The sequence below is a fragment of the Hirsutella rhossiliensis genome (assembly GCF_020360975.1).
Source record: "Hirsutella rhossiliensis strain HR02 chromosome Unknown scaffold00011, whole genome shotgun sequence".
NCBI classification, from domain to species: domain Eukaryota; kingdom Fungi; phylum Ascomycota; class Sordariomycetes; order Hypocreales; family Ophiocordycipitaceae; genus Hirsutella; species Hirsutella rhossiliensis.
This window is the reverse complement of record NW_025408677.1, coordinates 210,607-224,467: the sequence shown is the minus strand read 5'-3', so window position 1 is coordinate 224,467 and position 13,861 is coordinate 210,607. Positions and strand designations below refer to the sequence as shown.

At 60.9% G+C, this 13,861-nt stretch overlaps 3 protein-coding genes across 3 annotated transcripts; 1 reads left to right on the top strand and 2 right to left on the bottom strand.

The window, feature by feature from the left end:
- Positions 1 to 134: 134 nt before the first annotated feature.
- Positions 135 to 946, bottom strand: HRG_08819 (uncharacterized protein; the record flags this gene model as incomplete). Its single annotated transcript, XM_044867290.1, has 2 exons — positions 135 to 344; positions 551 to 946. The coding sequence occupies 2 exons, from the start codon at positions 944 to 946 to the stop codon at positions 135 to 137; spliced, it is 606 nt and encodes a 201-aa protein (XP_044717311.1).
- Positions 947 to 2,273: 1,327 nt separating this feature from the next.
- Positions 2,274 to 3,745, top strand: HRG_08818 (uncharacterized protein; the record flags this gene model as incomplete). The annotated part of the gene is made up of 5 exons (XM_044867289.1): positions 2,274 to 2,465; positions 2,564 to 2,733; positions 2,799 to 2,952; positions 3,024 to 3,062; positions 3,137 to 3,745. The coding sequence occupies 5 exons, from the start codon at positions 2,274 to 2,276 to the stop codon at positions 3,743 to 3,745; spliced, it is 1,164 nt and encodes a 387-aa protein (XP_044717310.1).
- A 3,701-nt stretch (positions 3,746 to 7,446) lies between these two features.
- On the bottom strand, positions 7,447 to 13,627 carry HRG_08817 (RNase H domain-containing protein; the record flags this gene model as incomplete). Its single annotated transcript, XM_044867288.1, has 3 exons — positions 7,447 to 7,765; positions 10,702 to 11,747; positions 13,553 to 13,627. The coding sequence occupies 3 exons, from the start codon at positions 13,625 to 13,627 to the stop codon at positions 7,447 to 7,449; spliced, it is 1,440 nt and encodes a 479-aa protein (XP_044717309.1).
- Between the last annotated feature and the right edge of the window lie 234 nt (positions 13,628 to 13,861).

The following is a 13,861-nucleotide window of genomic DNA, read 5'->3' as shown; positions in this document are numbered from 1 at the left end:
CGGCCCATCGCGCGCACTCTGCGCAGACCGCCGCCGGCCTGCCCTCCGGGAAGCAGGCTTGGCACCCGAACGGGGACCGCCCGCCCCCGCAACACCGCCCGCGACCACCCCTCCCACCCTCCCACGCCATCTCCTCAGCTCCCCTTGGCCCGCTTCCGGTAGCATAGCGTGCAGGTCGCGATCGGCAGCGTGCCAGCGTCGTGGAACGCCCGGTAGAACTTCCGCACCGTCCTCACCTGCCTCTCGCGCGGCACCGGCGCACACCACGTCTGCTCGTTGGCCAGCCTCTCGCCCGCCTCGAACTCCTCGTCGAGGTGCCGCAGCGCGCTGGCTAGGTCCTCGGCCTGCAGCTCCCTTGGTCTCGGCACCTTTCACCGACCCGGGCGCGTTTCCGCTCGGCCTGCCCACTACTAAGATGGCGTTTCCTCTTCTGCTCTTCCTCGCCTGCCGTCTTATCGCCGATCTACCTGCGTCCGGTTAGCTATCACCGCTACACGCCTTTACCTCGCTCTACGACCGTACCTGCCGAGGCGCTATCTCTGCCGCCAACAAGCAGCCCGGCTGCGGCCGGAGTTGTGGCGGGGATCTCGGCCCTGCTGGCCGGCCGGGACTGGATGGCTCGCGGCGAGTGCTGGCTTCCGATCGAGACTACGGCCGAGCTAGTCCCGCTTGACGGCGGCGAAGGGCCGGCGGCCCTCAAGTCGGTTGTGGCCGAATATCCCGCGGAACGTCCGAACTTCTCGTCGGCGGCGGCGAGGCCCGGCGGCCTCCACCGTCGGCAGAGGCCGGATTTCCCTCGGTGCGCGCTGGCTTTTCCTGAGGCCGAGACGGCGCTAGGCCCGCCTTGCGGCAGCCGGCGCCCTGCCGCCGTCGGTGTCGACAGAGCCTGGATATCCGCGGCGCGTCCGAACTTCTCGTCGGCGGCGAAGGGCCGGCGGCCCTCCATGTCGGCTGTGGCCGAATGTCCCGCGGAACGTCCGAACTTCTCGTCGGCGGCGGCGAGGACCGGCGGCCTCTACTGTCGGCAGAGGCCGGATTTCTCTTGGTGCGCGCTGGCTTTCCCTGAGGCCGAGACGGCGCTGGGCACGCCTTGCGGCAGCCAGTGCCCTGCCGCCCTCGGTGTCGGCGGCAGCCAAGTTGCCGCCGCGCTTGGTGTCGGCCGAGGCTGGATATCCCGCGGCATGACTCGGCCTGCGCTGATCCTCCATCTCCTAGTCCTGGCGGTCTTCCCCGCCCTCGCCTCGGAGGCGCCTCCCTTGACGCCTCTTCTTGCTCTCTCCGAGGGGCGCCGCTAGCAAGTGCCGGCGCTGCTGTGGTCGGCTGGAACTCTGGTCCTGTGTACGGCGCTGCGCAGGCTTCTGGCGCCGGGCTTGCCCCGTCCCCCGCTCCGGACTGGTCCCTTCCGTTGGCTGGCTTCATTGCGACACCGGTCTACCAAAGCCCCCACGGACGTCTTGTCTTCCTCTTTTGCACCTGCCCTCTTTGGCCCTGCCTACTTATGGTGCCACTAGGCCCCTGGCGTAAATCCTCGTAAGTGTAATAACAGCGTATAAATCCTTGCCTCGATTATTCGCCCTGCACTTATCTTGCTGACTGGCACCCCTCTTGCGCATATAGGATCCTCTACAAAAGTCTATATATCTTACTCGTAGCTCTCTACTATGTCTATATGCGTGCTGCTGCTTTGCATTATACCGGCGCCGCCTTTCTATTAAGCCCGCCCGCCATTGCCTGCTGCCATATGCGATAGGCTAGACGGCCTCGGCCGATCCTTATATGTACGTCGCCGCGACGGCTTCTTCTTGCCTATGCTTTGCATGCTACGCTTTTCCTTCTTGTCATCCAGCTCTTATCAGTCAAAGCTTCCGTATGCCCCTAGACACTTGCCCGCTGAAGTTTAAAACCATGTCTTACACGTGTTGCGAATAGGGCTGCCTGCTTCTCCTCGAATATAGCTTCGCGCGTCCTGCTTGTCTTAAAACTCTCAACATCTTACTAGACCGCCTTTTAAAGTTCTCCCTTCTCTTATTGCACTCTCCTCTATACGCATCTTATAACCCTCTTTTACAAAGGCTCCTTATATAACCTACCACTAACGCCATGTTGCGTCTTTGTTTAGAATCCTTTGACTTCTCTTACACACCATCGCCACTGGCCCTTCTCTTTACACTAAACTCGTAAGACGGTATATAGGTAGGAGCACTCCTGCCTATCTTTCTCGCCGCTTTTAGCTTTGCCCCAGCAACGTTGCTCTTTTACTACACGGCCGAGCCATGTCTTCGTCTCCGTCGGCGGACAGCTCTGCCCCGCACCTCCGCAAGCCCCTTGGCTCTAGCAAGGGCGCGGGCAGCGATATGTCCATGATGTTCTTCGCCCAGCCCGACTGCCCCGCGAGGTTCGCCCACCACGACGAGCACCGCATTAGGGGCCTCAACGCTGAGGCTATCGCCCGCGTCCTCCTGCCGGTGCCTCGTGGCTGCTCGAGGCCGACTACGCACCCCGGGCCGAGGGCGACGACCTGGGCCCTCTCTCTTCTTTAGCCTAAACCTCTATCTACGGCCAGCCAATCGTCGACACGGACTGGTCCGAGCAATGGTTCCTTATGAGCGGCCGCGTTCACCCCTACGCCCTCGCCTGGGAGGTGGAGCGCCGCGACGGTCTTGAGGCCGGCCCAGACGATACCGTCCTCTACACAGTGCCCGCCCTTATCGTCCGCGACCAAGGCTACCAGCCGTGCGCCCCCCCCTTTTTTTTTTTTTTGCCCCTTCACCGGCCGCCTCGCTGACTTCTCTCCCTAGCGTCCTCCCACGCTCCTTGGCCTCTGGCGGCCAGTTCCCGTCTACGCCTCCTGTTGTCTCCTTCCATGGCGTCATCGCCGGGCCTGGCCTTGACCTCCTGCGTGGAGACTTCCTGCCAGGTCTCGGGCCCGACCAGCTCCGCTGCTGCGGCTTCGTCCGGCTCACTACCTACATCACCCCTGGCCTGCCGGACCGGATTCCTTTAAGGGCTACCACCCCTTCCAGGTCTTTGTTATCTTTCCCATCTATGCTAACCCTTGGGCCGTGCTATGCAAGAAAATTGCTGAAAGGCCTAACTCTTCCTTCCTGCCCGGCGTCCCTTTACCTGCACTGGAAAGGTCGTCGGCCTTCTCGACCACCGTCTTATGCTCTGCCCCCCGGGCTCAGAGCGCGATTACGTCTTTATCGTCGTCCCGGACAGCTGGAACTTTGTCGACAGGCCCTCGGCGGCCGCCTCCGCCTCGGCTTCCCCCCTTGCTACGCCCCTTAAACGTCAGACCCTATCCGCCTCCTCTACCTTTGATTCCGTCCGCGCCGCCTTGTACTCCGTTGCTGCGCCGGCCTCGGCTGCGTCGGCTCCCCCTTCCTTGGCCTCGGCCCCGACCGCCCTCGACCCCGTCACACCACCGCCTAAGCGCTCCCACCCGGCCCTTGCCGATACGCCCATGAAGAGGGCGCGCTTGCTGCAGCAGCAGAATTCGCCGCCTTCCTCGTCTTCGGACACCGTCAGCTCCGCCGCCCCCTCCTCCTCTCCCCCGCCGGCCGCTTCTTCGTCTCGACCGAGCGGCGTCCCGCCCGTTCCGCTCCGGCAGCCAAGCCGGGTTCCCCTCTTGACTCTATTGTCGCGAGCACCTCCGACCCGCCCGCTCGACCTATCCGCTATCGCATGCAGAAATGAGCTGCCTACTATAAACCTATCGCTCTCTTACGCCTCTTGCCTTTACTAAAATAAACCGTTCTCCTCTCGAGATGCTATTCCTAACGAAACTTATCGCTGCAAAATTACCATTACTCTACACATTACAACGTTTATCTCTTTTTGAAACAACAACTTTAGCTTGCGACCTATTTCTTACGATAGTGCCTGCCTCTATTTGTTCTCCGTGACCTTGTTTATGTCCTGCGCGTTATGCCTTGTCCCTTTACTTTCCTTCCTCCTCTCCCTAGCTCCTAGCTTGCCTTTGGCTTGCATCCCTTCTTGTGCACCTTCCAGTCCTCCTTTTGGTGTTGCCTGCTGCAGTACGCCACCGTCAGGCATCGGCTGCACCTCCTCGCCCCGCCATCTCTCCACAAACCCGGCAGACCTTCCTCTGTGCTCTGCGCATCCTGCCTTGCATTTGCGTCGCGCCCTTGTTTCCGCCCGCCTGCCCCGCCTCTGCCATCGTGTCCTGCATTTCCTGCCTCGTCCTAATTTCGCATCCTTCTTTGCCGCAGAACGACGACACGACCACGAGCACAAACGGCCTCTCTGCGTGTAGGTACGATATCGGGCTCTGTAGAATCTCCTTTGCGAGTCCGCCGCAGCTCGCAGCGCACCCTGCTGCCTTCCTACACGCTGCCTCGTGCTCCCGTAGGATCGGCCTTATCCACTGTAGGAACAGTGCACTGGCTGCGTGGTTCGGCCTCGCCTGGCCTACCTGCGTCACGAGCGTCTTCGGGATGCTATGCTTGTACTTCAGCTCCGTGGCCCGAATTCGCACCAGAACTCCACGGAAACGTTGCAAGTGGCCATGCTGTAGTTGTTTTCTAACTGCTCGATCGGTAGCTAGGGTAGACGCTTCTGCTCTTGTTCTCCTATTCGTGCCTTGGCGCCCCTCTTATGCTCCCTTCCTCTCGCTTACCCCGCAATCGTCATCACCGCTTTACTTGCCTTCTTGCTTTTTCTGCCTCTTCCCCGCGGCGGGATGGTGCCCGAATGGCCGTTTTCTTTACCTACCCGTGCCACGCCCCACTTTATTGGCCCTCGAAAAACTCGCACCATTTAGCTGGTACTCGTCCCACAGCCCCACGTAAAGTGGGTCCTCACCACCTGTCTGTGTCAACCACCTGGCTGTGTCACTTGACGGCTTCAACGCCAACTTAATTTAATAATAAAACGGCAAAAAAAGTTAAAAATTGATGCATACGATAATTGAATACTGGCCGCAATAGTCTACCTATTTTTGGCTTTTGTAGCTTATAAAGCTGATCGTTGGGCTTCCTTTTCGGCTTTCTTAGCCGCCCGGGCTGCCCGTCGCTCCTCGAGCTCAATCGCCCTTTGCTCCCTCTTTTGCTTCGCCAGTACTAACTTTTCTGCTTTTGCAATGCGAATATCTTCCTTTGACTTCGCAATAGCCCTCCCTTCGTCTACAGTCAGTACTCCACCGCTTTGAAGGTGGCGGTTCTTATATTTCTTCCGGCCTTGGCGTTGCTGCTCGGCAAGCTTGGTATTGTACAAATCGACCATCGTTTGCTTTAACTCGTGGCCTTGGGAGATTGCACCTTTAACGTAGCGTTGAAGGTTATGTACGAAGACCTCCTTCTCAATATCATCAATTGGGTCAAACTCAAGGAGACGTTGGCCAACTGATTCAAACTTCCGTACGGTATGGGGGGTACCAAAAGGGGACGAATACGGCTCTATAGGTAGCTCTGTCGGCGGCGTCTGGTCCCGTACCCTCTCTTTGAGTCTCTCGAGGATTGGCTTTGGATTGAATGGGTGAATTCCTGTTTTTTTTGAATGCCGAGAGGATTGTAGACTCCTTAAAGGCTTTGACGCGGATTGATTGGATCATAGCGAGGAACTCCAGCTTGGTGATTTTACTCGCACCACTGCGAATAGCAAAATCGACTGCCCGACTGTGGTAATGTTTATACGGCTGAAATACCACGACGTCAAGCGGTTGAAGGAGATGCGTAAGATGCGGAGGCAATGCAAAGAGCACAATATTATGGGCTTCAGCGTACTCGATAAGGTCAAGGGTATGGTGGGAGCTGTGGCCGTCAAGGAGCAATAGCCTCCAAGCACCTTTGCTCTTTGCATGCTTATCGAAATGTTGAATCCACGCTAGATTGAGCTGATCGTTCGTAAATCCCGTTTCTGTAACACCAATAAGGGTATCGCCATCTAGCTCCTTGATGCCGTACCACTGTTCGAGGTGGACCTTGCCGGATAGGATCAAAAACGCAGGGACGTATCGACCATCGGCAGAAATCGCTTCAACGGCTGTTGCCGACTCCCTATTTTCCTCAATACCAAAGTATTGCGATCGCCTTGATTTCGTGACGACAACTTGGTCCCTGCCAATACCAATACGGAAGCCCGTCTCGTCCATATTCCAGATATCAGCCGGGTTAATCCCGTACGAGGCAATCGTCTCGTGGAGCTTCTTGAAGTACTCGGTAACGTGCGGGACTGATTCGGCAAGCTTGCGTTGGTTATCAAGTACCTTTTGCTTCGTAATATGATATCCCTTGCGTTTAATAAAACGGGATATCCAGTTTTTGCCAACAAAGCATTGGGAGTCGAAGGGTTCGTTGCGGGTACCATCAGGGCCGACCGTGGAGCTTAGAACCCGATTTGCTGCATCGCGTAATAAGTCCCTCCGCACCGCAAGACCTATACGCTCAAGACGATCGATATATAGATCGATTGAGTCCTCTTGAGCTGGCGATAGCCTCGTATGCGTTGCTTTATGGCCGCTGCGAGGTTGGATGCCGTTAAATCGCAAGCGGAGTCGTTCGCGTGGAATCCCAAATTCCTTAGCCGCAGCGCGAAGGGACATATTGGGATTTGCCTCAATGGCTTTAATAGCCTCGGCTACGCGCCTTTCAAGCGTAAACTCTTTATTCGTCATAATGTGCCTTTGTTGAGGTCGAGATAGAGGCTTGAAGCGGTGAAGTGACACAGCCAGGTGGTTGACACAGACAGGTGGTGAGGACCCACTTTACGTGGGGCTGTGGGACGAGTAGTAGTAGTAGTAGTATTGATTACCGTCTGGGACATCCCTATAAGGGCAAAAGACGTGCTAGGCTAGGTATAGTACAAGATGGGGATGCTCGTCGGAGACCCGTCGCGCGTTCCTTACTTCTACTCCCCTATCTAGCAATTCTTGGACTCTGTGGCCGCTCGGATTCTCAGGTCCCTTCCCCCGTCAGCGGGTTCCGGGCACGGCGGCGAAGCCGTAATATTAGTCAGTCTTCGGTCAGAGCCGGGTGACTGAGAAAGCCCACGCAGTCAGCTGGGCCGTAGGCCACAGGAGCCTACGGGCAGAAAACATAGAAAAGAGAGAGTTGTACATATTAGGTTGGAGGGTTGCCTCGAGCTAGTGGCGGTGGCAGATCCGATCAAAGAATTCTGCCTCCGTTACTAGCCCGAGGAACCGGTCAAATCCCCTTCCTAGTGCCTGGTTGATAGCCTTGCCCGCCGTGGGGGCTAGCCTTAGGCGGTGTCGAGTACCTACCTTCCGGCAGTAGAAGGGGTGTGTCGGTGATTTTCTCCTCCCGCAAGAGCATTCGATCCGGGCCTCTTCGTGGTTAAACCTCTCGTGGTAGTCGGCGAAGTCCCCGTGCCCGCTCCTCGCAGCGAGCAGGTGATGGAGGTGCTGTCGTTTGGTGTGCAGCTCCGGGGCACCGAGCGAGGCCTTGAGCTCTAGGCTCTTGTAGCTGCTCAGGGCCCCGCGGCCCACCAGTCCTGGAAGTCGCGCCTGGCCGCAGCCTTGGCCTGTCTCTTGATGTTCGCGTAGGTCGGCGATCTGTCCGGACCCTCGGCCCGGCAGCCCTCCTTTGCTAGCTGGTCGGCCCGCTCGTTGCCGGCGATCCCCGTATGGCCGGGGCACCAACGCGTGCTGACATCTCCGTGTCGAGCCGCGGCCTCAGCGAACTTCTCCGCAGCCGCTTGCGACGAGATCGATGGGCTGCCTCGTATGGCTCTTATAGCCGCAGTGTTATCAAGGCAGACGACTATCGGCCACTGCTGGTCCGGGGTTCTGGGGGACCACCATTTAGCTGGTGCGAGTTTTCGAGGGCCAATAAAGTGGGGCGTGGCACGGGTACCTTTTTTGCATGTTTTAGTTCCTAGCGCTACCGCCTGCTTGCGTTCTTTCTCTCACCCTGTCTTTGTCTTGTTTGTCTCTCCAATCTTCGGCCTTCGTTCCTCAAGGCTCTTTGCGCAACCCATGAAGGGTTGCCTTACCTGTATGCCCCACCCGCGGACCTTCCCCCCAAAATCCGCGTGCCTGATTGGTCAGCTTTTCGTTGGCTCTCGCCCGCCGGCGTTCCGTAAAATCTGCCTCTTTTGACTTAGCCGCCTCGTTCTCAACCCGATTGGGCTGAAAATAGCCTCTTTCGTTTTGGCCTCCTTGCTCACGTCAGCCGTTCCCGCGGTCAGCCGTTCCCGCGGCGTCCGACGACGTCGTGCCTACCAAGCCTTCCTCTCTTGCCTCGCGGCGTCCAAGTCGTCGCCGAGCCAGCACAGCGCCTCCCGAACGCTTCTGTCGCTTAGTTCCTCCAGTCTCGCCTGTGCGGCGGTCATCTCCCCGGGACCCGGTTTCCACCAGGTCCCTCTCCGCACCTTCGACACGAGCATGATGCCGTCCAGCGTCGGGCACCGCGATAGCTGCACGTACAGGCTGTACGGGTCGCACTGCGACGGGACGGCGCGTCCGCCGACGTTGGTCGTCCTCGTCCCCCGCAGCTCGAGCGCCACGCGCTCCAGCGTCCCCCCCTGCACTTTGTAATCGGTGCACGCGAAGGCGGCGGCGCACGGCAGGCCCTTGCGGCTGACGTCGTTCTGCTGCCACGGTCGCTTCCGCTGACGCTGGACCCTGACGCTCATGGGCGTCAGCAGGATGGTGCCGGCCGGCATCCCGACGAAGTGGAAGTCCTTGGTCGTCTCCGACCCCAGTATGATCGCCGCCGGCGGCCGAAGTGGATCGTCATGTCGGCCGAGATCCGATGCCCCGGGTACGCCTTGTCGATGATGACCTCCGCCGCCGTGTAGCCGGCGCCGTTCACCAGCTTCAGCCCCTGGTGAGTGTTGTGGTTCACGACGACCGGCATCCCCGGCACGAACATGAAGACGGCCGGCACCGGGATCGCGCTGTCGTCGCCCTGGTTCAGCATCGTGATGGCCTCTTCCTCGGTCGGCAGGCCGTCCTTCCACTTGTGTTCGGAGAGGAAGATGCGCACCGTCGACCGCTGCTGGATCTGGAACGCCAGGCTCGCCTCCATGTTGAGGTTCCACCGGTTCCTGTTGAGCGGCGTCACCACCGTGATGCCCGTTTCCCACGGGATCCGCCTGCCTTCCCGGTGGCACCTCGAGTTGAGGAGATCCAGGTCCGCGTGGTCCTGCACGCCCCGTCGGATCCGCCGCAGGAGCCCCTGCAGCTCCGGGTCGCCGGCGGCGCGCATCTGCTCGTCCAGCATGACGACGGTCGTGAACCGCCTCCACAGCGCGTGCGCCCTGTCGTGCTGGTGGCGCTGCTCGGCCCTGAACGAGCTGTCCTCGTCCCACGAGACGGCGGCGCTCGGCAGCAGGATCGACCGCTCCTGGACCGGGCGGAACTGGTGGAAGTCCCCGCAGAAGAGGACGATGGGGATGCCGCCGAAGTCCCGCCGCGATCCCCGGAGCTGGCAGAGCCGCTCGTTGACAGCGTGCAGCGTCCGCGCGCCGAGCATGCTCACCTCGTCGATGACGAGCACGTCCTTGTCCCGCCAGTCCATCCGGGACTGGCCGTTGACGAACCGCTCCGCCTGCTTCGGCAGCCGCACGCCGTCGACGTTCCTCGCCGTGTTCTCGCCCGGCCCTTGGTCCTTGGTGAAGCCGCAGGCGGAGTGGATGGTGATGCCGTTGACCCGCGCGGCGGCGGTCCCCGACGTCGCCGTGACCAGCAGGCGACTCGAGATACCCTTGGCGGCGAAGAGGCCCACGAGTGCTTCGATGACGCGCGACTTGCCGGTGCCGCCCTCGCCGCCGACGAACTGGCAGAGCTGGCTGACGTCGCCTCCGTCTCTTTCCCGCATCGAGTCCAGGTGGCGGCATATTATCGAGAAGGCGATCGCCTGTTTCTTGTTCAGCGTCAACCGTGTTCTTAAGCCTTTCCCAGCCTCGACGAAGGAGGTCGACGGGCCGAGGCGGATTTCCATGCCGGCCTGCGCGTTACCTGCCGTCTCCTCGGCTGCCGCTCCCGTCATCTGCACGTCTTCCTCCCCGAAGCCGGTCAGCACGCTCCGCGCCGCTGCGCCGCGATCGGTGCCGTGGGCCGGGGCCATGCTTTGTATGCCCTGGATCATCTTCACCCTCTCCCTGGAGGCGCAAGTCTGCTGCGACTTGATGGCCCTGACCTGATCCTGCGGCGGCACGGCGGCCCCGGAGAACACCTGGCCGGGCATGTTGATGTACCTCCCACCCCGTTCGGTCACCATGGTGGCCTGGAGCTCGGCCGTCGAGGCTAGTGCGGATTGTTGGAAGCGGCAGAGCTGCTGCATAATTCCCGAAAGCTCCTGCGATCCCGCCGTGATCTGGTTCGCCCCGGCCGCGCTTCGCACGACGTCAATCAGTCGCGTCGCCATTCCGACGTCGTCCGACTGGTACGCCGATGCCGCCTCGTGATCCGCTTGGCCCTGGCCCTGCCCCTCCCCCTCCCCGTCGCCGGACGAGGCTGCCCATTGCTTGGCGTCTCGCTTGGCGTCCTCGGCGGAACGCCTGAGCAATTGAACGTTGTCGACGAGGCACGAGGTTCTCGGCGGAAGCTGCTCCCGCGCGCGCCTCCATATGTCGTTGATGTCGCCTCGCTCCTCGCTAAGAAAGGCCTCCCACGGGGTGAACAGTGCAAGATGCTGCACGGCTGCCCTATAACGAACAGAACGGTTTAGTTGCGACGCGTTGCGATCCCCCTTTCAACCGCCCGTTTACCGTGCTTACCTGCGATGGCATGATCCCTCGTCGTCCTCTTCAAAATCCTTGCTTAGGTACCCGTCAAGGCAGACGACGGCATGCTTCCCCGGCCGCCTCAATACCTGCACCCAGTCTTTACCCGCCACCCAGCCGCTCTCGAACGCCACCTCTCCCCAGGCACCGGAACACCCGTCCTTGCCGACGCGTTGGAGCCTGACGAGCGAAACGTAGTCGTATAGGCATAAGCCTCGTAGGACGTTTCCGCGATGATGGTACGCCTCGGCGAAGCTGATCCGTTCGCCCGCTTCTTCCACGACGACCGACTCATCTACGGACACGTCAGCGACCGCGGTGCCGCTCTCCTGTCGAAGGTGTCGCCACCATCTCGAGACGTGCCAGTAGAGCACCGACACGTTTAGGTACGCCCAGGCGCTGCTGCTCGTGAACTCGCTTGGGTACCCTAGCAGATGGGCGACGACCTCGACTTGGGACAGAGCCCGCTCCGTGAAGACACGGTTCGCCACTCTCATCAGAAACTGCCGTGTCTTGTTCTTGGTTCCATCATCACCGCCCACGACGCCACTTCCGGCGTCCTCCCCGGCCGAGACGACGGGCAGTAGATCCGCGGCGGCGGCGACGCGCTTCCACGTCGGGTCCTCTACCTTGGTCGCGTAGTTCGTGACGTAGTAGACGAGCGCCGTGGTCTTCCGCTGCGTCGCTATGAAGGAGATGTCGTGGTTGTGGCGGAGCCCCACGGCGATGGCCTTATTCCATCGATTCACCATGGGATGCGTCCTACGGATCCGCAGCACGCCGTCCGGCGAGAAGGCCGTCTTCTCCACCAGCTTCCATGGCGCCTTGAAGCGACAGAGGTCGCCCTTTCGTCCCTTGTCGCCCAGGGAGTACTTGACGCATGTCGGACTATGGGTGTGGATCTGCGTCGCGCCGGCGCAGAAGTTGGCTTCCTCTTCGAATGCGGCCGAGAACCGCTCGGCACTGTCCAGCAGGGACGAGACATCGGACGTCACCGAACGCTCCGCGTGGACGGCGCAAAACCCCTCCTGGTCCAGGTCCTGCTTTCCGTGTGTCAGCCTGCATCCTCTTGGCCCATGACCGCGACGCCCCGCCCCTTACCTCGCAGAAGACGCTATCGACATAGCGGACGATCCGCTCGCGGTACGCCGCCTGTTCCTCGCCGTGGGCGTCGGCGAGCATCGAGCCCAGGTGCGCGTTCCCGTGTAGCCAGAGCAGCCCGTGGACGTGAAGGGAGCCTCGTTCGTTGGTCTCCACGGCACCGTAATACTGGCTGATGCGCCCGAACACCGACTCCCCCCCTGCATTTACGTAATGCTCGAAGAACAGCGCCATCTCGCGATGGAAGAACATGGCCGAGCTCATCGGGTCGGAGACGGATAGCCGGACCCGTTTGAACGACATATCGAGGCTTCGCAGGAACGCCTCGGCCGCCTCGGGGTCGCGCGTGCGGTACGCTGCCAGCCGGAGCTTCACTGGGTTCGTAATGTCATTTGGGTTGATCGTGAACCAGATCGCGGGCACGCCGTAGCGGACGATGAGCGCCAGGATCTTGTGCCGCATGCTGAGACGGAGCTCTCGGGACATGGGCTGGCGATAACCATACAGCGAAAGGCTCCTGAGGAGCTCCTTCACGGCGTCGTCGGTCGTCTTGCCTGTGCTCTCCAGCTCGGCCCTGGCTGCCGCTAATCCGTCTGCGGTCAGCGACCGTACGATGCGCTCCACGTTGCCGAAGTTCTTCCTCGTCACGCTCAGCATGCTGACTCGACGGTTTCTCGACCGCACGCCCATGTTGAAGGCGAGGAACGCGAAGATGTGGTGCGTCGCGAACCGGCCGCCGTGGCGTCGCAGCACCGTGTCGGCCCACGTCCGAAGGCTCATGTTCCGGGACGACACGAGGTCCTGCGTCCCCACCTCCGGCTCGCGCGTGTTGGCGCCGCCTCTGCCCAGATGTAGGGTCGCTTCATCGACCGATCGCGGCCCTCCGACGCCAAATGGTAACAGCGTGGGGAAGGTCTTTGCAAAGAAGCAGGCCTCGAACGAGTCGGCGAATTCATCCCCACGGCGAATATGAATGTACGGTTCAGAACCATCGGCATGCCCCGGCTGCCCCCTTGCCGAGGATTCGACCCCCGTTCTCGGGTCCGTGCCGCCGTCGGCTGCGCCGTCGCGGACGGCATCGCATGCGAAGCGCAATTTGTCGACGTCGGCTACGTCGGGCGGTCCGTCCAGCGCAAACATTCCCGACGAGGTCACCTCGTTGATCGTCTTCGCATCATCACCGGTCTCGCCGTCGCTCTGGCCGTGCGCCTCGTGCGCCTCGTTTGACCCTGGCTCGCCGGCCTCGCGACTCGTCCTGCTTTCCCCTTGGTTCAGCAGAGCGAGGACTTCTTCGATCTCTACCGCCCCCCTCGTCGTCCATGGCCCGCTCCGTGGGCGGCACGACGTGCGCCGTCCTCGTCTTCTCCCACGCCGACGGCTCGTTCCGCTCCAGGCGCCCGTACACCAACGGCGGCACCCCGTGGGCCGGGTCTCCCCAACTCTCCATCTCCGCCACGTCGATCTCGATCTCGGCGTAGTGTGGGTTGTTCCTCTTCAACCAGATGAGGGCCCTCTCGACGACACGCCGCCTCACCGACAGCAGACCCGACAAGTCACTCGGTGTCGGCCTTACCGCACCCTGCCACGAGACGTGGATCTCGTCCATTACCCGGAAGAGTGGGTGCGGCAGCACCTTCGTCACCAATTCCTGCACGTTGTTCGGGAACACCGTGATGTGGCCCTTGACGTGCTTGGGATATCTCAACGTCTGCTTCGGGCCGCCTGAGACGTTGTACCTTGTGACGAACCCATAGCACGAGTTCAGCGCGATCAGCTTCTCCTCCACCGGCGTCAGGCCCTTGAGCTCATCCGGGAACATGTGCTCGCAACCGAGGCAGCTATGAAGACGCGCCGCCGGCGACAGCCCGCCGCGCGCCAATTGTCGAAAACACTCCGCGCAGACCGGGACAGATTCACCCTCGCGAAAGCAGCCGCGGCACGCAAACGGCGAGCTCCCGCCCTTGCAGATGGGACTTGACCGCCACCGGTCCCATGATATCTCCCTCAGCTCTTCTCTTGCGCGCTTCCGGTAGCATAGCATGCACGTCCGTAT